This window comes from Leptonotus elevatus, chromosome 2, assembly GCF_054856555.1.
Source record: "Leptonotus elevatus isolate MCC_2025b chromosome 2, RoL_Lele_1.0, whole genome shotgun sequence".
Lineage (NCBI taxonomy): Eukaryota > Metazoa > Chordata > Actinopteri > Syngnathiformes > Syngnathidae > Leptonotus > Leptonotus elevatus.
The window spans coordinates 9,687,021-9,712,497 of record NC_141240.1 but is presented as its reverse complement, the minus strand read 5'-3'; the positions used below and the strand labels follow the sequence as shown (position 1 = coordinate 9,712,497).

General features: G+C 39.8%; 1 protein-coding gene across 1 annotated transcript; it reads left to right on the top strand.

The window, feature by feature from the left end:
* The first annotated feature begins 1,518 nt into the window (after positions 1 to 1,518).
* LOC147178364 (protein phosphatase 1 regulatory subunit 12B-like) lies at positions 1,519 to 25,436 on the top strand. The gene is made up of 12 exons (XM_086070058.1): positions 1,519 to 1,561; positions 2,903 to 2,999; positions 3,087 to 3,215; positions 3,336 to 3,432; positions 3,509 to 3,636; positions 14,002 to 14,018; positions 14,400 to 14,526; positions 14,668 to 14,772; positions 15,818 to 15,868; positions 15,991 to 16,041; positions 19,934 to 20,162; positions 23,143 to 25,436. Exons 1-11 carry the CDS (start codon positions 1,542 to 1,544, stop codon positions 20,066 to 20,068), a joined length of 957 nt encoding a protein of 318 aa, XP_085926184.1. The 5' UTR covers positions 1,519 to 1,541; the 3' UTR covers positions 20,069 to 20,162; positions 23,143 to 25,436.
* The last annotated feature ends 41 nt before the right edge of the window (positions 25,437 to 25,477 follow it).

Sequence of the window (25,477 nt, the reverse complement as noted above, 5' to 3'; positions counted from 1 at the left end):
GTGACTCTGTGTCTCATATTTACTATGTGTGTTATGTATTTATTTATTTATTTTATTATTTATTATTATTTTATTATGCCATTCCTGCTGAATTTTAGACAAGAGGCAGGGTAGGCCCTGGACTGGTCAAACAATCATTTACACTCACACCCGTGTAAAATCTAGCATGCACCCAAAAATGTTCTTTACAATATTATGTGTTATGTGGTCCTACTTGTCTAAACACCGTATTCTGGTTAATACTGCATTTATGAAATATGATTTTTTTTAGCCAAATTCACCCATTTCAGGAGCGGCCATTTTACTATTTGCTGTCAACTGAAAATAACATCACAGCTGCTCAGGGCACAGGTAACAAACAATCACGGCGTACCCGTTTTCTGAGTTTGATCATGTAACATTTCACAAGCTGAGCTGTGATTGGTTCAAGTTGCAAAATGGCCGCCCTCTGAGATGGCTTTAAAAACGTGTGGATTTTGCTGCTTAATTCATATTCCACAAATGCAATATTAATTAGAATGCCTGTTTTAGACAAACAAGGCTGCATAGACTGTATCATAAAGAACATTTCTGGGTTGACTTCCGCTTTAACCTTTGTGAAAAACAAATGCTTTCTTTCAAACATAGGAAAATACACCACTGTTTATTGTTCCAAGTGAATTCAACTCCACCGACATCATTACTTGATGGCGAGTATTGCTGATATAAGTCTCTATGTGGGAAACTAGAAACAGAGTCAGTAAACTTCTGTGGTGGCCGTAAAGGATTATGGGTAAAAAAAAAATCCCTTCTTTTCTTACATACATACAACATATACGCAAGGTGGGTTAAAGGTTGCACCAAGGCACTTCTTCAAAGTATTCTTAGCATTTAAACAACCTTTCTTCCATGAACTTCTGCATCATTTTGCTCAGATAGGAATGCAAATTTGTCCCTGCACAAACTCCACACAAGAAGGCTGGACTCCGAATTCTCATAGTGAATGACTTAGAAGCATTGCAGAGACACACAGATTTCATTCATTATGCAGTGAGAAGAAATTCTTATTTTCCAACATAATGTTTTAAGAGAAAGGTTTGTACACTATCTTATTGGCTGAAAGTCATATGTCAGCATGAGGCCCTCCCTAGAAAACGCTCTCGGCAACTTGTGTTGTAAAATTAATAACACTTCCATGATGGAGCCCTGGTAAATTAACACTGATCCATCTATGTCAAAACTTGGATGCAAATGTGAGCAGTGAGGCTGTTGTAAGTAATACAATTTATTTGGTCATATATGCCATCTGTCCCAGTAAAATGTGTATTTGAATCAGACGTTGACAAACAGAAAGTCATAATTGATTTATTCTCTGTTACCACTCCCCATGCCCTTCCTTCCCCCTCCATGCTATCTTGTTTCCATCTCTCTCTCTCTCTCTCTCTCTCTCTCTCTCTCTCTCTCTCTCTCTCTCTCTCTCTCTCTCTCTCTCTCTCTCTCTGCTCAGCCTCTCCCTTTCATCGCTGCTGCAGTGTTTCACTTTCTGACCTTCTGCTCGGAGTATGCATGCTTTGGTGCCCAGGTATGTTTCATAGGGGAAATTAGTTATTCCCTTAATTCCTTATCAAATATACAAAGTTATGAGTTTCTGATTTATTTATTTATTTACAACATTCTAGTTCCTATGAATGTGCAGGTGTTGAAGGCCATTAAAACCGATATCATGTGAGGCTATTACTACAGAAAGTGAGATGATATTACCTCTCCGATCTGATTAGCTTTTAATCACAGCAGCTATTCGAGATGTAGCCTACATTTTGAGTTGTAGCACAAGTGAGACTTTTCGTGTAACGTGACAGCTTTTCTTTCTATTCCAGTGCTACGGTTTAAAGTGAACTCTGTACGGCATCTGAACAGCTAATGAACCTGAAGCCGCTTGCTTACAACATTTCAGGCTTAATCCTGAATGTGCACAGTCATGTCAGTCCATATCCATTCGAGCTTTGCACTGTTGATTCAGCAGAGTGCGCTGCTGACCAGATTGTCGATTCTCAGAATTCAAAGCGACTCCACGACAGGCACTTACAGCCAGGCAGGCAGGCAGGGGAGAGGTGGGGGAAACGTAAGCCTCTCCCATGATGCTGATTACTCAGCTCTTTTTTTTCTGTGGCGCCACATATTGATTTGAAGGCCTCTATCATGATGCCAATCCAATATATAATTTTCCAAATGTGCTGAACAGTGAGGTAAATCCCTTTATTTGTCTTTTAGACTAAAAACGTTTGGGTTTGGCATCAACAGATGAATGTAAGGCAGTAATTCAGCTTTCATTTCTTGTCATTTTTTCTGGTCCTGATGCAAAACTGCAGTACAGTATTTATTTATATAAAACACCACTCTTCATATATATATATAAACAGATAATAAAAAATAAAAAAAATTTATAAATCCAGACGTAGCAAATTTCCTTAACATTGCATGAAATTAAAGGCAATTGTCTATTATCTTTTTCCATTTGTTGATAAAAGACATGTTGCATAGAACACACAATAAAATGAATTTAAAAATGAATAAATAAAATGAAACAAATAACCCAGTGGCCAGACAAAGTCCCAATCAAAAGATGTGATTGTACAATTTCTTTCTAAGGAATTCAGTGAAGTGCAAAAAATTGAATTCAATACAATAGGGCATAAAATATACCATATTTGGTCGTTTGACCAGCATTTATGAATAAAGCCTCTAATCCATACTTTTTGTAGTCGTTTGTCAAAGTTTTTAGATTTGCCAAATTCTGGTAAGTGTAAATTCATTAACGGCAGTAAAATGGTAAATTATCGAAATTGCATGGTTAGTATCCGTATTTTTTGCATGACGGGAAACTTGCATGTTTAAAAAATAAAGATCTGTGTGGCCGTTGTAGTTCCAGACTTTATCTGACACCTGTCAGGGATGAAGAAGCAGAGTCTCAGAGGAGGGCGAAATCTCGTCATGCCAGGCAGACCCGCAGGTCAACGCAGGTAACTCCAGAATGCAGTACAGAAGCCAAAAGCTCACAGGTGTGTGTTTGATTGATTGATTCATGAGGCTAAGTGAATGCTATGCAGGGAGTAACTCTGACAGACTTGAAAGCGGCTCAGAAGATCAACACCTCAGAAGAGTCTCTACTTGATGGGAAAGTGGAGGATAGAGCCAAAGAAACCAAAATCAGCCCAAGATGGAGCAACACAGATGAGGTCAGTGAGAATATACAAGATTTCATGCTATAAGCTTTGTGTGATTCATTTCTAAATTCAAGATTTGTTTTCAGTGATCAGCGCATTCCCATTCAAAATGAGTGTTATGTGACTATACAGCAGGGGAACATAAGACCCAAGTTACAAAGCGTTGCTGAGCTTACGGAAGCCTGCTGCCAGCCTACGTCCACCATTACTGGCATAAACTCCATCAGAGGTCACATTACTTATTTGATTTGACCATCAAAAAGAGCTGACGTTGATTGACAGTAGACGAAACCTCATATGTGCAGTCGGTGGAAGAAGGTGGAGAGATGAAAATCAGAATCCTCTTGAAGAAGAACAGCTTCCATATACAAAGCACAGGAGCAGACGACACGAATTGGACGGATGCGATGAATCAGACGGCACCGTTGCAGAGGTATGACGATCACGTGACAAAGCCATGCACCCATAACTACAGTGAGTGACCCTATCATCTAAATCATTTCTATTTATATATAATCCAAATTAAACACAGTCTTTGCTTTGACAGAGCAATAACCCCTAAAAGAGCTCCTGGCAAGGGATTTGAATGTGTCTGACATTACAACTCACACTTTTAGCTGTCAAATTAAAAACATCCTCTTAAAGGTTTGAGGACATTCTAATCTGCACTGACAGAAGCCGTTCAGTTTAAAACTAGCCTGTTTCTTGCTCTTGCAGAAGATTGGTTTTACAGTCATTCTAATTGCAATGACAATCAGCATGGGATCAACCGCGTGCGGAACACCGCACGGATCGATGAGCACTGCATCACACATCATAGGTGCTGCTCATAGTGATGCCAAAATGAAGCTTCATGAGGCACTTGCAATATTTTTTTGCTCATCTAGATGGTGTTGTTGGTTTAAAGATAAAAGCTAGTGCAATTGAAATTGATTACATTTACACTACATCTTAGACCAAGAATGTGTTAGAAAAACGATCCTTATGTTTTTCCGCGTGTTCGTAAAATCAGACTGGAGATCGGTGAAACAGGTCCTTCGAAGGATTTATTTTGCAGAAATTTCTGGACACAGACAAGTTCAGTCAAAATGCTGTCGCTCCCCTTGTGTGTGTGTCGCCCCTCCCACTTGTAGTCGTTGTTATAGTTTCCGCATAGCAGCCCCCAGAAAACCCCTCCCCTTCCTCTTCCTCCTTTGCTGCCCTTAAGCCCCGCCCCTTTCGCAAGCAAGACAGACAGTACTCAAATACACATGGACAGATGGCCGATTGATGTGGAAATATAGTAAGTTCAGACAACCTGGCACCCCGACAGATGGCCAACCGGGCGGAAACACAGTATGCCAGACAACCTGGCACCTTTGCAGTAAACTTTACAAAGGAATCGATTATAACACATTTTCTCCCCCGGAACAGATGGCTAATTACGTGGGATTAGGAAGGAAGAATCGTCAAACGTTCCGTCACATTATTCAAGCTTTGCTGAGGAAATTAAAGCAGTTATGACTAAATCTAAACAGTTATAACTAAAATCAAAACAGTTATAATTAAATAGAAACAGCAGAATGTCAACAAATGCCATCTTGATGAGTCAAAAAAATATCGCAAGAGCTTCATAAAGTTTCAATTGTCTGACGATCACTTTGTACAGCAGTGGTGTCCATTTTTTTCCCCTCTGAGGGCCACACAGAAAAATCTAAGGATGCAAGGGCCACTTTAAAATGTTCCCCCTTTAATTTGTATAGCACACCAAAATCAGTCAATCAAGCAATTACATATTGTTTATGTATTACAGTGTTTTTCCACTTAAAAAACTGTTAAGTGAAAAACTTTCTACAAAGTTAAATCAGAACAAAAGCAGAGTATTCTGTCGTAAGCAGAGGTGGCAAATCCAGGTCCAGAAAGTAAAATCCCTGCCACAGGGCTTTGGCTTTAGCTAGCTCCCTTGCAGCTAAACAAGCACCATGGGAGCTAGCTAGGGAGCTAACTAGCTAGCACCTGGGGCCAAAGCCAAACTGTGGCAGGGTATTTACTTTCTGGACCTGGATTTGCCACCCCTGGTTGTCAAATGACCACTTTTTAAGCAGTTACTCAGGAATCATTCATGTGATATTTTTACAATTTTTACCTTAACACAGGGCAGATTTTTGCTTGTAAAAATCAATCCCCTTTATTCACCACAGTGTTATGAACAGAAATGTTGTTACTACTTTAACTCATTCACTGCCATTGACGGCTCTAAACGTCAAAAATAAATGTTTAACTATTTCTATTAGTTTAACTTTTTTTCTCCTACTTTTGTTCACAAGAGTGTGAAAACCTAGAATTTTGTTTATTGTACATTTAGAACAGATATGAAATTTGTGATTTATCGTGAGTTAACTAGTGAAGTCATGCGATTAATTACCATTAAAAACTTTAATCGCCTGACGCCCCAAATTTTTTACATTTTCTTTTTTTAAATTAATTCACTGCCATTGATGTCAAAAATTCATTTTAACTATTTATATTAGTTTAACAATTTTCCCCCACTTCTGTTAACAAGAGTATGAAAACCTAGATTTTTTTTTTTGTACATTTAGAACAGATATGAAATTTGTGATTTATCGCGAGTTAACTAGTGAAGTCATGCGATTAATTACAAAAAAAATAAAAAATCAGCCCTTACCCCAAATTTTTAATAATCTTTAAAAAAAAAAAGAATTTATGGCAGTGAATGAGTTAATAGCAGATGCCATTTCTAGGATAAAATAAAACATGGATGGCGGGCCACAAATTACACACAGTAATGACATGTATTACACTATTCGCTTAGAGTGTCTATTCACTGATATTGAAGGTTTAAAAAGTCAACAACAATGGCGATGACCCAAAAATACAAAATGAACATTAATAATGCAATAAAGTATGACTAAGATTTGAATTCACTCACTGCTTTGAAATGGTTTAGTTCTCTTTAATGTGTTGTTCTCACCAGTACCACTAGAGTGCATTATAGGACTTTTACTCACCAAGCCTAGTTGAAAAGGTTATTCACGATTCATCTAATTCAAACTGATAGGCTGAAGGCCCCTGGGTAGAAAATTGTTTTATGGCATACTTAAATTTTAATGGATGATGTAAAACCGATATCTACTCGTCAGCCACAAACAATATGATTCCACCAAGTACATTATTGCACCTCGGGATGACTCAGTTTTCATCATGGCCATGGTTCCAAATTCTCATCCCGTTCCTCCATCAGCCGAAAGGCATCCGCGCTTCAAAGCCACTAAGCTCTCATCTCTGACGCAACATTTGAAGATGCGCTGTAACGGTAGTCGCGAAGCACGTGTGCGTTCAACTTGTGCCGCTTAACATCTCACAGAGGACCAGCCCCCCCTCCCTCTAAGTGCCTTTGCTTCTTCGCAGCACATGGCTGGAGTGTCTCAGCATTCCATACCATATTGGGCAAAACGCAGGCGCTCTCCGTGTAGTCCGAGCCTTCGAGTCAGAGGGATTGCCTCCCTGCTTTTACCTTCTTAGCTGATACTGTGCTGTGTGGGTGAACTTTGACTCTGAACGCCGGTGCTGATTCCTCCCACTTGCTGCAGTGAGGGATGAATCTAGCAGCACTGTGTCAAAGAGCATTTTATTAATGCCCTTCGCCGTATGGAGAGAAAGACACTTTTCCTCAGGAGCTGACCTCGGGTCAGAGGATCAGCTGTTCTCCACGGTAGCATCAGAAACAGAAATCAGGCGGTGGTAACATGAGAGTCTCTCAGCATTACTAAGAGGACTATATCTGGCTGTGATAATCACAGCCAGGCTTCATCAGTGGAGTGGCCGGCTGCGTGTCTCTAGTGCCCTCCGCTGTTCCGCGCCGCTATGATCCCAACACATTTTCCACATAGCGTTTCAGTAACAAAGAGGAGGACAGGTGCAGATGGATTGAGCTCTGTGATCTCGTCACCTTGGAGCTGTTCAGTCAAGTCATCAAGAATGTTTGGACAACTCGTGTATCAGGCTGTAGATGAGCTTGTACAAAGTGTAGATGACTGCATCACATTGCTACTGAAATGTTTGTGGCTCCATATTGAGAATGCAATTTCAAACTGTATGTCGAATGTAGCCGGGTTGGGGGGGTCAGCCCGAGGACGCTCCAGCTGCAACTTTTAATAGTCTGCACCACTGCCAGTCTACTACTCTCTGTATACACAATGAATACCATTGCTGTTATTCAGATTAGGAAATTCAGACACAAGTGATATAGGTCCACACTTTATTTATACGATTATGTGAATGGTTACGGAGAACTAAACAATCTTTCTTGGGACATTTTTACCTCTGCTTTCTTTTTTTCTTCCACCATTTGGAATTGTCATGTCTTATCTTTCCATCTACTCTCTTTGCCCTGTGAAAAAGGACGTCAGCATGCGAACCTCACTATATATGGAAGACAGCATGGTCCAAGCTCTTGTGGGCGAGCACGTGTGTGTGTCAGTCTGTGTTAAATGGAATACTTTGACATTTAAAGCTTTGCCGCTCATTTAAAGATACCGTACTGTAGATAACAATAAAGGAGTCAGCTACTTCAGTTACGTATGGAAATTAATGTGCATTCCAGTTGTTCCAGACCATCAAGGTCTATCTTAATTGTTATTTCTCCTTGAAATGGATTCAATTAATGATGATGTGACATTTTTTATTGCCAAGTATGGTACAGCATATACTTCACACTCAAAAACGATTCTTTCCACTTACCTAAGTGCTCACTACAAAGCATAGTGGTTTTGGTTAGCCTCCATTTAAAACCGTCCAGTTCCAAAGTTTCAATGATCATTTAGTCTCCATCATGTTATGGTTTACTGTATATAAATTACAGTTACGTCCTGTATTTACTTTTACAGCAATTCACTGTAATCTAGTTGACTAAAGTTGCCAGTAAATTCCTGTAAATACATAATACAGTATGTCGTAAAATCCATCCATCCATTTTCTTAACCGCTTATTCCTCCAAAGGGTCGCTGGAGCCTATCCCAGCTGGCTTTGGGCAGTAGGCAGGATACACCCTGAACAGGCTGCCAGCCAATTGCAGGGCACACAAAGACGAACAACCATCCACACCTAGGGACAACTTAAGTGCTCAATTAACCGGCCATGCATGTCTTTGTAATGTGGGAGGAGACTGGAGCACCCAGAGAAAACCCGCACAGTCACGGGGAGAACATGCAAAGAATGCAGGAAGACCGAAGCCCGGACTTGATCTCACGCCCTCAGCATTGGGAGGCAGATGTGCTAACCAGTCAGTCACCATGCCGCCCTTGTTGTAAAAGCAATCCTCGTTCTGCAGCCGAGTGCATAAATGAATGTTAGCTGTAATGTTGCCTGTTTATCGGAGAAATGCGATGTGAAGACGATGCAGACTGCCCTCGCGCTAAAATATTACTCTTGTCCAGTGACGTGCAGTGAGCTCTAGGTTTGGGTAGGCAGGCAGTCGCAAATTGAGACGCACACACCAATTACAAATTTGTGTACAACGTATCCTAAGGTGACCATATTTTCATTTCCCAAAAAAGAGGACACTCAGCCTGACCTCGAGATACTTGATACTCAGATACAAGATGCCATACATTCAAACTATTTTAACATATGCCTCTTTTGTATGGGTAGAAAAGAAAAGAAAACAAAAAATACTCTCTTTTGAAGTCTTACATTTTGTTGCTCCGCAATCTTTTTTTTTTTTTTTTACTTCGAGCAGCTAAAGTTCTGGGCCACCGTCAGCCAGTGTGCAGTCTGCCAGCCACAGTAAACGTTGCAGTGCACTCTGCCTCCAATTTGCCACACAACGAAAAACAGACAATTTCAAACCCGCCCGGACACCCATAAAGAATGTAATAAAGTGAATATCTCCGTGTAGAACTCCTCACAAAATCAAGCTAGCAATAGCAATAGCAATGCCAAACACCATGTAAAGTGAAAAAGCCAGTTAATCGAAGCACATCCACAAAGCCGAAAGTACCAAAAATGATTTGTCCCTTACTTGGCCGAAGATCCGGTAGCTAAGGCGTTGGCCTCCCAATTCACGAATGCACTGTGCGAACGTACGTTCGCATAGGAATAATACAGCGACGTAAAAAGGCAGCGCAGCGATCTGCCTATTTGCGTCAAGGACTTTTCTACTGGGAAATTGGCTACACATGCGCGAACACACATCACTACGCGGACAGGGCTGGGAAAAGCACAGCAGTAACGGTGTGCCTTCAGGAGGAGAATTTTTGCAGCATTTTTGTGTAATGAGTCAATTTTAATTGAGGCATGAAAATCACCAATTGTTGCCACTTTCTAACCTATAGGTAGTGTAGGCTTTCTGAAATGAAATAAATAATTAAAATAAATGAAAAAGCCAAACGGTTTCAATTTCATTTCAGCCTGGGGTAGGCAGTGCCTACCTTGCCTATCCCGAACGCACGTCACTGCTCTTGTCCTTGCTCCAGTGACAATACAGGGTCCGCTATTTGCTCTCCTATAGAGACACCCGCCAAAATCCAACAATCCATACAGTATTTACCTGTAATCCACATATAAACGTGCCAAAACATAGCTACTGTAAAATATACAGTATTTTTATTTACCGCTAATAATAAATTACTGTACTTTTACCTTTAACCCACAATGCACTTTGTTTTACCCTTAATGCATTGATGTATACAGTTAAATACTGTTTAAATTAAAAAAACAAGAAAATGCTGAAAAAAAATATATAATTGGTTAGATTTTAGATTACACAGAAATTTGTTACAGTGCAGGCAAAAGCAATACAATACGCTGTTTGGTTTCACCTAGTAAGCATTACAGAAATATCAGAAATGCCCGGATGTTTGAAACTGATACATATGTCAATGCCAATTAAAATATCTTTGTGAAGACTTTTTCCACCACTTTCATTGGCTCTTATTAGCAAATGTAGCTATTGGGCATGGTTTGTCTTAGCTTGTCTACCAAAAAGAAACATTCTTTTGAATTTTTACAAGGCTAAGTATAATTCATGCAGCAAGAAAAACACTGTTGCAGTGTGACAGGACAGAGCTCATAAAACTATCTGACCTGGAACAGTAACATAAAACATATTTTTTGGAAAAACTGCCCCATATTTTGAAAAAGTCTACATCAACTTCATATTGCATCTCCATACTTGGAAAAACATTTTCTTGCTAAGCTGAATGCAGTACAAGCGACAAATTAAAAGTAAAGCCTGACTCGGCACTTTCTCTCCATCACCTGCCAGGTAGGCCGGAATGGCTTGTCACCTGGCAGCCGCCGTCATCTCCTCAGGTGACCCTCTTCATGTTCTTCATGAAAACTCCAGCCTCTTGGTCAGCACTCCGCCTCCTCTGTGCACTCCCGCGCTTAAATGGACAATTTTAGGCCTCAGTGGCGCGTCCCTGTACAGAGCCTCTGGCAAGATGCCACAGAAAGCTTGGGGGGGGGGGAGCAAAGCGGAGAGGAGAGGAGTGCTGGGAGGGTGAGTGATCCATGAAAGAAGGAGGAGGGAGAGAGAGAGAGAGAGAGAGAGAGAGAGAGCAGCAGATGAAGAGAGAGTATAACTTTGAGGGGATCACAGGAAGAGGCAGCACATGAAGAACTTTTGGCTGCTTTCTTTTGGGCCTTTCATATCACAGGCATTTGTTTACAGGCTGAAGAAAATGAGAGCTTGTGGCAAGTCTTTGCTGAAAGTTTGCATTTGTATCTATTAGCTGACTTGTGAAGTTAGGAAGAAGACAAGCAACAGAAAGTCTCTCCCAACTGGGCCACAGCCTTCCCACCTGTTTCCCCGAAGGATTCCCTTGGAGCGCCAGCATGGGTTCTGGTGCTTGAGGGAATCTTTGCATCTGTTATCTGGAGGCAAGGGAAGCTGTAGGAGGGACATGTCATCCTACTACCCCCGCACCAAAGACCTGACTCGTACCAGGAGGTCAGTCACCGACTCACCGCCATCGTCTCCATCCCCTACAGACAAAAGCTTCCGAGTAAGAACCTTCCTTCCTGAGAATATACATACAGCCGTTCTTTCCTCAGCCTCCTTTTTCAACCTGCATGAGGGGTTTGCAAATGAACTTGTCTCTTCAAATCCAATCAAACCTTCTCCCTGATAAAGCCAAACAAAGCGCTGTTTATCCTCGCGGCGTTAACGATGGATTAATGCACTTCACTGGGGATTTCAGGGAATGATTCGGGCTAAATCTACACAACACCTGAAAGCCAAAATTCACTGCAAAGGATGTTTCTCTCATTGCTTGTTTTCATCATTATTACTATTACTTGCGCCGCAATACATTTATTTTCTGATTTTCGTACACTGCTCGATCCTAATATGTGCAATGGGCCCCTCGTGACGCAGCAAATGAGTTTATTAAAGAGCCATCTCTGCTGAATTCAGTTTGTGGAAAAGAGAACTTTCCTTCTGCAATTTCCTGTTATGTTCCCACTCTAAGTGCACTATTCTCAGTGGGTTACTGTGTTTATGTCTGTGCATCGGTGGGACTGTTAAAGAGACAGCGGCATTAAACACCATAGAGTTTGTTTGCTCCTGTAAAATCAAAAAGCTACTCTGTTATTGTTGACAGTGTTGTGAAAGTTGGACATTCATTTTCAATGATGCATGTGAGCAGGGCACAAAAAAAACTGGCCCTGGCATTTGCCTCATGCCTAACATGATGTTTATTGATGATGTTTCAGTTTGCTATCTATATTTGAACTGGATTAACGGACTGGTCCCTCTCAATTGTTGGCCATTGTCTAGGGGTAAAATGTAGGAAAATAATCATTCAAAAGCACTGCATCGGCCCCAAAAGAGGCCGGCCCAACGGGCATCTGCCAGCTATTCCAGATGGCCAGTCCAGCCCTGCATGTGAGAGAGCATGACATGCACTGATTGGTGCAATATTGCTGTAATGAGAATGAAGTCTACATAAGTTATTAGAATTACTGCAATCTTGTCCATTTTCGCCGGGAAGGTGGATTTTTATGTAAAGGGTGGTAACAAGCACAAACATGTTCCGATTCCAGTGAGTTCGGATGTTTGAATGTTGTGACAAAAAGAAGGGGGTGGGGGGTATTGAGTCCCCCGTTGAACTCTCGAGCAACTTGTCATTTGTTTGTATGCGTGTGTTGAGTTACAGATGCACAGAAATAATTGCACGTAAAACATACTTGACATGATCAAAGCTGATCATTACTGTCTTTGTAAAAATGTCAAATTTTGTTACTCAAGCAGATTTTGAAAATGCGTGTGCTGCTACACAGATAGGCGACCTCCTTATCGTGTTATACTGTAAATCCATACTGAAATTCCATTCATCCATTTTCTATCCTGCTTATCGTCACGAGGGTTGCGAGTGAGTTGGAGTCTCTCCAAAAGCAAAATTGCAAAAGGCAGGGGTACAATCGCTGCATTCGCAGATCACATATTTAATAATACATAATTCTCACTCTTACATTTACAAAATGACCATTTCTATTCTTCAATCAACTATAGTAGCATGTTTTTGGTGTATGGGAGGAGCATCCATTTATTAACTTGCTGCTCATCGTTGTGCCAAGTTTTAAATACTGGACATGTGCACTGAAACCAATTTTATTGTAATCATTGTCACATTGTAAGAGACCACATTTTACATTCTTGTTTGACATTTCCAAGCTCTGCTAAGTGTTAACACAAGTGTCAATTGGGTACTTAGAAGGTCATTTGGATGTTTTGAAATTGAGTGCACCTTGATCTTGCCTTCATCGTTCTATTGTGTACAAAGAAGTTCAAAAGAACTTTGTGGCTTGGAGGGCGGTGTCACACACACATGCTTCTGAATGATAAAAAAGGCCGACAAATGTTAGTAACATTTTTGATGCAGGTAACCGACAGGCTCTAAATCACCTCAATGGCTTTCTTTTGCCTGACATTAAAAGATATAGCGTGTGTGGGCTCTCTCTGGAGGGGTGAGGCCTGTGTTTGGTCAGCTCTCTTCAAACACATGACCACATAAGGACACGCAGCGCTGGCTTAGTCGTGTAAACACATGCTAACTAATAGCTCCTTTGACGCAACATAACACACTGTATCCTCAAACCTGTGAATAAATGTCGGCTCTATTACAGTAAACATTGATTTTGCCCCTGCACAGAATATGCTGTACCTGCCATTATTGTGAACAGAGAGGTGTTTGAATCAGCAGTGTTAAGTTCATAAGTCTGCAGCAGATACTGCAAACAGATCAGGGATCAGCGGGGCCTCGCTGCAGCTATTAAATGGTCGTAAACATTCACACACGTGTCAGGTTTACAAGCTTTTTTTGTTGGGCAGTGGAAAGTCATAACATCAATATTCTTGACACATTTTTGAAGACGTGAGCTTTCATAAAACAGTCATCACTGAAAACATACAACTCAGCTACAGGCATGACAGCCCTTAAATTCCTTTGTCCAAAAGAAATGAATTCAACATGGGATCACATTAGGCAAAAGCTTCTTCCTGGACAATCTTTTATTCAATATTTGGATTACTTTTGACGTGATGATGTTATCTTTAAGCAATTGGAAGTAGTGAGCGATTAGCTGAATACAGCAGCAACATTTGACCTTTGTGAACTGTGTTGAATTCCCTATGCTGTGCACGCCGTTATTTACCTTAAGGTCTTTCCTCAGAATGGAAAATATTTCTTCTTTATCTAACATATGACTAACAGATCCATCTGGCTCTAACCACACTTAATTGTTTCCAGTGTTCTTAATGAGCCCCAATTTAATGCTTTCTTTTTTTGTTTTTCAGCATGACAGACTGTCAAGGTAAATGTTTCTTTCTTTCTTTTTTCACAACTGTGAAGGTTAGCCCTTAATAGCGCACACATCAAAATTTGAGCCGCAGAAATGCATTGTAGTAATACTTTTTTTAAACTGAATTAATGTTTTTATATATATATATATATATATATAAATATTGAATATATATATAATAAATATAAACAGAATGAATATATAATAATTAATTATATCTATCTAGATCTATAATTGTAACAAATTTTGCTAAATGACTGAGTGAAATAATTTGGTTCCTCTGCCTTACATTTGGGAATGTGAAATCCATTTTTAATTAGCGAAGAAAGTGGCTTGCACTATAAGGACTAAGCACTAACTGAAGTAGCACTGTGTGAATGTGATCTGCTGCAGATTCGACTCCAGTGGGGAGAATGTGTCTGACAGACTGGGCAGGACCAGCTCCTACACTCGCAGGGAGACCAGACTCGCATCTCTGAACAAACCGGAGCAAGACACCACAAGCAAAGACTACAAGAAGGTGAAACTTACCATTTCATGCTCCAAAAATTGTGGTACATAAGAGATTTTACTACATTGTAAAACACAAACAAAACAAAAAAATCATTGTATTTAAAATAACAGATTTACTCATAGTTCAAATCATATTTTATGATGTTAGATGTACGCTGAGGCTCTACAGGAAAATGAGCGTCTGAAGTCCAGGTTGCAGGACAGCAAACAAGAACTTGTCAACATTCGTTCCCAGCTGGAGAAAGTGGCTCAAGTAAGTGACTTCATTAATAGTCAATCGGGGTGACGGAAGCTTCATTAAAATAAAATGCTAGGCATATATTCGTTTTTGAGCACCATATAGTGTAGAAAGCGCTATATAAACTCGGGTTATTTATCATTCACCATTTATCAATAATAGGTATAAACTATAAGCTTAGCTGGACAAATGCTAGCTTTCCCTCAGGAGGTGAAGCTAGCTATTCAACTACCTGTTACTGCTGACCACCAAGGGGACAAACTTACTTATGTAAATAAGTACAGAAAAAAGTTTCTTATTCTGATGATATGCATAACAGGGTTGCATGTGAGAAATTCAATCAAGGCAAACTATGTTATAAAAATATGAAAAATAGAAACGAGGATGGAAAACTGATGATATCAAGCTAAAAAGGTTATGGTAAAAGGTTTGTGTGAATGTTGTGGGACATGAATAATAATTATTTGGAATTGTATGAAATATTATTTATATCATTATTTGAAATGTTATTGTTATATGGTTATACTGTTAGCACAGTTGCAAGAGACAGCAATGAAATAAATAATACAAAAATTTAATTTCATTTGAACTGTTTTATTTGAGATTTAATTCAGTCAGGAGGGAGGTGGAACAAAAGAAAAATAGATTTTTAGGGGGTACTCCAGATTTATTTGGTATTTTAAAACATATTTTCAAGCATTCTTTTTGCTTAGATTCGGTCCCAGGACAAAGTAAATTTACTCAGAAACGGCATGTTTTAGTATTTTGTATGTGGATTATTTAAAACTTTATGTGTGTGACTTAAAATGTCTGCCTTGACACCCAGTGTCGAACATTTATAGGACAATGCAGGCAAACAACACGGGCCATTGTCAATTATTAATTTTGGTACACTACTAATACAAATCGGACGGCAGACTGCAAATGGCCCTCAGGCCACAGTTTTGACACCAATGTCTTAACCATTGAGGCACACACAGAATTTCATTTACTGCACACACCTTTTCTTTTCAACATTTTCGTCCATGATGCTATAGTGACGTAACACTCTTATTTGTAGAGGCAAGACAGGATAGCAGAGAAATCGTCTCTGCTCGAATCTGAAAAAAAGGTATGTCTTTGCAGCACAATCGTGTATTTTATTTCACCATGTTTCTTTGCTACTATAAAGAAGGATGGTTGCTTCTTCATGCTCTTCTGATGCCACCTATGTCATCGCCTATTTATTTGCAGCAAAAACAGGCCCTTGAAAAAAGAGCGTCGGGCATGGAAGAGGAAATGAAGGTCAGTCTACGTAAATCTATGGCGCTTTTTTTGCACCACAAGCTGTGGCGTCTCATCAGATGATATAATAAGGCACTTTCCCTCCTTCCATTTCCTATAGCGCTTGTCCTCATTAGGGGAGCAAGTGAGCTTATCCTAGCAGACTTGGGCAAGAGGAGGGGTCTAACTTTGACTGGTCACCAGTCCATTGCAGGGCACTTATAAACAACCATTCATTCTCACGTTCGCACCTATGGAAAATGTAAAGCCTTGACTAAACTTAAGCCCACACAAGTATGAGAAGAACATACAGATTATACACAGAAATAAGACAAACCTTAGAAGTGTGAGGCAGAGTTTATCTTGTGCCTGCTAAGTCAATGGATTCAAGTGTTGCACACGCAAATGAGATGCACACACTTGGCCAGGTGGCTTTGGAGTCAAGGAGAGAGAAGGTTAAAGCTTGAGGCTCATTAGCAACACGGCTCTGCCGGGTCACTTCCTGTCAGGCTAAGGAGTCTGCGCCACGGCTCCCCAGCTCCGCTTATCCCACTGATGGGGTTGATCAAATGTTGTGACCTACTTCCAGCTGAATACCAAACCTGGTCCAATAGCGAAAGACCTGCTTTTGTGAGACATTCCTGCTCTGCACAGAGTGTTCCACTTTACAAAGAGACAGAGTGCAGCAGATTGTACGCCTGTGCAGTTTCTGCAGGGTGGTAAAAATGTTGCAAGATAACACAATTGGCAGGACTTTCAAGCACTGAGTTTTTATTTATTTATTTATTTTAACTATATTGTACATTCAACATTGTCATACAATAAATTAGCAGCCACATCCAAATCGCTGTTTCTCTATGTTGCAATATCCTGGTCCTTGATGGCGGTTTTCAAAAGAAAATGGTGACAGGAAATTTAATATTGACAGATTTAAGATGAGGAGCACGCTAGATGTTTGACGTCCGTGTTGTCATGGTTCCATCAGCAGGACCCCCCAGTGCGCTTCCGCTGTGGGTACCAGCCCTGAGGGGAGGGGGTGGGGATGGTGAGTGGTCGCCATGACACCTGAGTTGAAGAGCGACACCTGCTTGTCACCTGATGTGATTGTCTTCTGTCAAGACTGGGGCATGTTTACACGCGTTGACACGTTACACAATCAGCTGGGAACGATAGCCACAAACCTCACCAGCCTTTCACAGCCTGAAGCATCCTATTAGCCTTTTGCACTTCAAACATCAAAAATGTTTTCATTTTGAAACATGCACTTGGGTCCAAGTATTTGGATAATGAACGTGTTTTCTTCTTGTCTCCACTACCACAATAGATTTACAATATTATAATTCATTAGCTTTAATTGGAGAGCTTGCGCAATAATATGACATTGACCATTTACTGTGGTAATTACAGCCATTTCATGGCAGAGTAACTCCATTTTGAGGGGCTCGATCGTATTTTGGACAGCGGATTAATATAAACGTCATTTTAAATAAAACTTGAGCTGCAAGACCAATTTCGTCAGGTCCTTCATTAGTTTCCTCCCTGAAGATGCTGTGCAAGGCCTTCACGAGAGCCACTTGTTGTTGCTCATTTGTGGCTCTTGCTCCCCACACTTTTGTCTTCAGTACGTGGCAAGAGCTATCTACATGAATTGTTGAAACCTACTCAGATGAGAAGCAAAACGTCTTCTCATCTAAGACAACAAAAACACTAAACAGTTGTGATTGAGTCAGTCCTGACAAGGAAATGACCTGGATGAATGAGAATATTCACACCATGTTACTTCAGTCATCCATCACATTCTCATTGAAGAAATAGAAAGCCAGCACAGGAAGCCACAGATGCCATACATGCCCACAGATACATGATGTTCAAATGGATCTGGTCAAACCCTTTACATACATTACTGCCAATATGATGTTTCTGATACTACATTACCTTGGTTTCACCTGTCCAAAGAAACTGATTCCAGAACTAGCTAGCTGCTAGGTCATGCTAGCTGCTAGCATGTACTTTGCAACTGAAAAGCACGTCAAGAGAGAGAGAGAAAGAAAGAAAGAAAGAAAAGAAATAAAGAGAGATAGAGAAAGAGAGAGATTCTTCAGTGGCTTTCATGTCAATGCTTAGCTTAGTGAAGGTAAAATTGAAGGCAACAAGAACAACAATGAAGCAGCAAGTGAAAGTTTCATCCAAGTATCAAACATGATTATAATTATACCTTTGAAATAAAGCAATACTTGAGAACTTTTCAACCTTCAAAAAATATTTTCATAACTCTTCTGATGAAACATTGACTTACAGCTAGGTCTGTATCATTTTTACAACAAATTTGAGGAGGGTGGTAGGAACACTGCCACACACAAAACTACAAACGTGCTGACTGCTTTATGACATACGTCACTTCCCCTTTTCCCCATTTGTTACAAAGATGGACGTTGATTCGAATGTATACGTTTAATCTAAGAGACAAAAAAGAACAAAGGGAGGCTACCTGGATAAAAGAAAAGTCAAGGATCAAAATATAGGCCCGGCTTTCAGTCGCTGGGGTGAGCTCAAAGATGACCACTGTTTTTTCTGAGAAATGTGGTCTTGCTACAGGCAAAACACTACCACAATTGTCCATATGGTGTCGCCATAATCAACAAAAATTGAAAGCTCCTTGGTGTTGCTTCAAAGCTGACTGCTAACACTTTAATCAAGTTTTCATTGTGATAGATTGTTTAATTTCAATCCATGGTGGTAATGTATGTTTAAAGGCAAAATCATGCAAACTTCTGTCCAAATACTTGTGACCCTTACTGTATTAAGCAGTTGAGACACAATTGAACATACAAGATCACGTTTGCACAATAACTCTACCTTCCTCCCCACCCACACACCCAGCCAAGAGCATTTTTCCCGAAAGTTAACATTATGTGCATGACCTGTTTAATAGTGCTTTAAATCACTTATATAATTGTAATTCAGCGTTGTAAAAAGCAGCCAGATGTCCTCCTTATTCCTCATCCTCGACCGCATTTGTGTCTGCAAGCGTGTTTTGTGTGTGTTAGCTATGTGTGACTGCGTACAATAGCTTATGTGTGCGTGCGTGTGTTGAATGAAGTCTCGTCAAGAATTGCGATTTCCTAAACTAATCAAACGATGAGAGGGTTAAGCATACAGTATGTTTGAATGATTTAGGCATTTTTGAATGTTAACTCATTCACTGCCATTGACGGCTATAGACGTCAAATATTCATTTTAACTATTTCTATTAGATTAACATTTTTTCCCCATTTTTGTTAACAAGAGTATGAAAACCGAGATTTTTTTATTGTACATTTAGAACAGATATAAAATTTGTGATTAATCGTGAATTAACTCGTGAAGTCATGCAATTAATTATGATTAAAAAATGTAATTGCCTGACGCTCCTAATTTGTAATAATCTTTTCTTTAATCGCGTCAGGCGATTATTTTTTTTTTATTGTAATTAATCGCATGACTTCAATAGTTAACTCACGATTAATCATACATTTTATATCTGTTCTAAATGTACAATAAAAAAAATTCTAGGTTTTCATACTCTTGTTAACAAAAATGGAAAAAATGTTTAACAGAAATAGTTCAAATGAATTTTTGACGCCAATAGCCGTCAATGGCAGTGAATGAGTTAAAATGAACAGCATTAGGATATGATCGCTTGTGTTATTATTCTATTCTATTAACATTTAATATCATCTTTAGCATGCAACCAAGCACTTTCTTGAGCTCCCTTCATGAGTCGCTTTGCTTTTGTTAGTTTTTCTTCCTATTTCTTCTGAAGTTTTGATTTGGCGTCCCTCAGGGCTGTTCCTTTGTTGAGCGTTTCATTGCACACCCAGCCTCTTCCTTGCACGCTTTCTCTGTCCTCCCTTCTCTCTCCTCCTCTGTGCAGGCTTTCCCTGCCCTTGCTCAGGCCCAGGCCTTGCGGAGCGTCAACGAGCGCCTCCTGGCTGAGAACAGAGCCTTGCTGCGCGCCCTCGCCCGCCTCTCTGAGACGGCCTCCATACCGGAGACAGAGGACCTCTGATCTCCCCTGTCCTCCTCTCATCCCCTTCCTCAGCAACATAACTCTCCTTTTGGTGGCTCCACAGGCCCCGCATCCTCTGCCGTGTTGCTCTCAGGCAGGTTTTGCACCGCTTTCTACTTCCTAACACCCCCCCCCCCCCCCACCCCGCACTCACCCTCCTCACCCTGCATCTTCCAGTGCGCTCTTTTACTTTTTAACCCACCTGTCTTACCCACACTAAAATCACAAGCATCCTTATTTTAAATACTACAGGCAGTATTTTGTTATATTCACACACGAGGCATCACATGGTATCGGCAGTAATTGAACTGCTCAATCATAAAGCGGGTCCAGCGTAGCGTGACTGTGAATCAATGAGATGTTGTTTGTCTATATGACAAACTTGGGAGATTTTGGGACAGTACCATGCTATCATCATCATCAGTCTTCAAAACAAACAGCTTGTGTGAAAGTCAACATCAGTCACTTAAAAGGGATGTCAAGTCAAACATTTTTCTTTGCAATAATAAATCTAAACGTGGTTTTCCGATTAATGTTTCGTTTGTGGAATATGAATTAAGCAGCAAAATCCATCTCGCAACTTGACTGGACTGAAAATGCCATCACAGTGCCTAAAACCTTTTTTGTTTGAGGGCCTCATAAAGAAAAATAGAAGGACGCAAGGGCCATTTTACAATTATTCAGCTAATCATTTATTAAACACGCTACAATCAAGTAAGCAAGCAATTATATTTTGTTTAGATTCAAGTAAATTTGATCGACTGCTACACGACTTCTTTCTGGTAAAGGTTATAAGAAGAATAGTTAAGGGTTTTTCAAGATTTTGGAGTGGCCAACAGCATTGTATCCGACAAGAATAGATCCACCCTTTCACTGAACAGCAGCTGAATCCCATCTCCACATTCAGAACCAAAACAAGAGCAAACTACAGTATGCCGACCATTTTAAAAAACGTTACTTGAGGATCAATAATGTGACATTGGACCTTGTGTAAATTGGAACTTGAAAGCACAAAGTGAAAGAAACCATTCTTTGCTTCTAAAGTTGTTCTATTTACCACAGGGTTTTGAAAAGAAACTGTGTTATTTTAGTTTTAAATAATTGTACAAATAATTTATTTATGTCTTTGCATATTGACGCCTTCTTCTTAAAATATTTGCCTAAGTCTTTTTTCCCAGATTTTCAGGAAATTGAACCATTTGCATCATGAGGAGATGATTTACAAAAAATGACAGGCAATTATTTTAAGAGGGTGACAATATCTAGAAAAGCTCTATAGTAGGCTATATAAACCAATTTATGAATAGCAATGGCACCTATTTATCGACACCCTCTTTTTCCATTCAGACCATTTACAAACTTTTTTTTTTAAATTAGCCTTAGGGCGTGTCAAATGTCATTCTTAGTACGGTATATGCCGCAGGCCACTGAAAAATGGATGGCGGGCGGTAAAAGCCCCTGGGCCGTAGTTTGAACACTTCTGGGCTAAGGGCTCAGATTGCGAGTGTCACATGACCAAACCCTGAAAACAGGTGAGCCACAATATCGTTACTTGAGCCCTTAGGCACTGTGATGTTATTTTCAGCAAGTGGCGTTACAAGGCAAAATGGCAGCCTCTTGAGATGGATAAAAACAGCTGTTTTTTTCTGCTTAATTCGCATTCCACAAACACAATATTAATAAGAATACTGTGTTTAGACTAGTGGGGCTTATAGGACATAATATTGTAATGAACATTTTTGGCTTGACTTCCTTTTAATATATTATGTAAGTGAAACCAAATGGCAATAAGGGAGTATTTGCACTTTTTGCCAAAATGGGGTCAAAGGTCACCCATCCATTTTCTTTATCTTATGTGGTTATCACACTTGGATTGCTGGTGAGCTACGTATCCCAGCTGACTTTAACTGCTCACCAGCCAATCACAGGGCACATAGAAACAATCATATGCACTTTCACACCAATGGACAATTTAGAGTCTTCAATTAATCATGTGGTCATGTTTGTTTTAAATGACGGAAGAAGCGTGAGTCAGTGTAGAAAACCCATGCAAACATGGGAAGAACATACACACGAAAAAGATTGTAGCCGAGATTGGAATGCTAACCCCTGCTGCTGATCTTAATCGTGAATACATCACCTCTGCTACTACGCAGTAATGTTACTCTGCAGGGACGCCTTTTTTGCTTGAGTAAGGATTCAGCAAAGTGGCTTTTGATGTTGAAGCACATCCAGTGAGAAAAGCACTGCAAGCATCAAAATAGTGACTTGTTCATTTCTCCCCCGAACTATTTTTTGATGATTCAAGCAGTGCGACTTACAGTAAAAGCCATGTGTGTGTATTTATACGTATTTGTAAATGAACAATCAAAATCCTAATATGGCTAGACGAAAGTCATCACCCAAAAATGTGTCCTGATATCAACTGTGTCCCATTTAAGAGGCTGCGTTTGAAGGACAATGACATCATAACGTCAAACGCAAGTGGTGCTGATTTGATTTGTCCTTTACATTTTTTTTTTTTTAGATGCACTGCCTCTATCCAGTACTGCATCCTATACCCTAGGATTCACTGCATGCCACTGCTACGCACTGCAAAATATTGAATGTATTTATAAACCCAACGTTGGATTTTTACTCAATTGAAAAAAAATGTAAAGTTTATTTCCATGTCTCTTTGCTCATTTGACTAGTTTCGGTGATGTGTCCCACACAACAGAAGCGTATTGTGTATCTCCAGCAGCGAGGAAACACTATGACAAAGAGGCAGTTTATTTTTAGCCATTGCCCCTTGCGAGGGACACGACCTAGATTTTTTAGATGTCTTCTTGTTTCTCTCTTTGACCTTCTTCTTACAAGTTCCTCCTCACTGCATGATCGTGTACCACAAAGCATGCCCATGTCGCCCGGCTTTAAACGTCACTTGGAAACTGGTTGTGGTGAATGAGGTTGTGTTGGTGCCGTTGAGTTGTGTGACTGCACCATCGGCCGTTTTGCATTCCACAATCAGTGTGATTTTCACTCTGCCTGCAACTGTGATCTTGTGATTTGATCGCTTGCATCCACTTCCCCAGGTCTTGACCGAGCTCAAGATGGACAACCAGAGGCTAAAGGATGAGAACGGCGCTCTCATTCGGGTCATCAGCAAACTGTCTAAATAAAAGAATGTCACAACCTAAAACTCCTTGTTTGAAAATGTTCAACCCATTGAGGAGAGTTCTTGATTCGCGCAATCAAGTAGCTCCTGTTGGGCACGGCCAAAGAGCAGTTTTACGGTTAATGGATTTACTGTATAACAATGAGCAGCCCTCATAATTTTCAGGGACCATGCATGCAGCTTGATTGATATTTGAAAATAACGACTGCATGGATAACTTGACACATAATATCATAATTGGTGCATCATTTTCCATACAGAAAATTATGTACAGAATATGTTGTCTTAGAAATTAATATCCATTTTTGAGGCTATAGTTTTCAAATTCAATAACCGCTCCTATTATTACATTGGCAAACAGAAGCAAGCACTTCAATGCTTAGAAACATAAATACTGTTCAATAGGATGTGATTGAGATTATTCTAACCTAAAGGTGATTTAAGAAGAGGAAAGTCTACTGAAGGTTGATTTTGGATTTTTAGGATTATTCAAAGTTAGGGATGTAACAATAACGGCAATATCACGATATGAAATCTGCCACAATATCGTTGTTGTCATGTCACGATATTAAAAGCAGCACATCTGTTTAAAAAAAGTCAGGTTTCCCTGGTGGCTATTTTTTTTTATGCAGTTTAATTTTCATGAGGGATATTTTGACCCTTTTATGTTTAAAATTCACACTAATGGTCAGATGAAGGGGAACGTAATATGCTTGTTAATCGAGTCAATATGTGGAGGAACTTAATGTGTGCGTGCATTAGCAAGTGCCTCAATTTTAAGTGTTATTAGATATTGTAGGTTGTTAATATGCATTGCTGTAATGTACAAAAGCACAATATTGTGCTTTTTTATTTTTAGTGTGAGCTCCTTTTTTTGTTCAATTTTGTGACCTTTTTTTAATATTGCAAACCTCCCCATAATATTGTGATAATTATCGTATCGCGAGCGTCATATCGTGACGAAATCGTATCTATCGTATCGTGATGTTTGCATATCATTACGTCTCTATTCAAAGTGTTTGTTAACTTTGTATTCTGTGAAATTGCTACTGAAACCTAATGAGTTGAAAGAAGCTTTATAAAACAATTCACATTTCCTGCCCAGACTGATGCGTTTAAAAAGGCATGCCATTGCAAAGATAAAGAGCGCATCAATTAAAGTATTGTCCTATTGATTTAGCCACAGTGATGAGTGGGCCTCATGTTTTCTAGATTCTATTTTCTTCAGCACAGCCAAATTACTACACGAAGGAAAGATGTTTGATCTATTTATTTGTTTATGTATTTTCCTTTGATTGCTTGGTTTTCATTTCAAATGCGTACACCTGTTATTCTGCCAGATGAAAAACACAAATCACCAAAACAGCCAGCAAATGTATATCTTTCACAGCTGACGTGTTGATATTCAATGTGTGGCACAATGCTAAGGGACACTTTGGAGGATCACTTACAGTTTTCATTATATATGCCATGTTTTACTACGTACGTATACAGTTGTAAAAGAACAAGATCATGTAGCCCAAAACTTCCTTCGCCTTTAACAGTATTATCTTATACAGGGCTCAGATAAAGTCTGCTGGTTTTGCATTGCACAATTAGCACAACTGTGCTGTGCTGAAATTAAAACAGGCTAATTGTAATGAGCTAATGCTAACAAGTTACAACGTTAAACCACGAGTCGTTTCAAAAAATTGACATCACTACATTCTGTCAAGCCTTAATATTTTATATTTAAATGTATTAAATGATTAGCACATGCTAGTGTATCCACACTGATCATTAAAACTGTAGTTGAACAAACCAAGTCAGCTAAAACAGATTACAGGCATACTAAAAATCAGGGCATATATTAGAATTTCCCCCTTACCCTTTACGATGAATGTCAGCAAAAGGCTTGACCGGATATCCTGGTATGGGGTGTGTCGCTCCCTGACGCTCAGGGCTGGCAATCGATCCCAAATGCTTGCGTGCGGTTAACACCGAGTTTGGCCGAGCAACAAACGGTGTCATTGCGATGTGAACAGCCAGTAACAGCCAAGCTTTTCTTGTCTTTCTTTACGACCACTATTCTTTTCCAGCATTCTGTGCCATCATTGCTGCCTCTCATACGTCATCTGGTTTGTGGGATGGACTCGATGGAGGCATCGTTAGTGTGCTGTGTGTGTCATCTTGAATACAATTCAATAAATTATTATCACACGTGCGATTTTACCCTTATGTGTGTAGTCTCATTTTAAAAATGGTTAAAGATT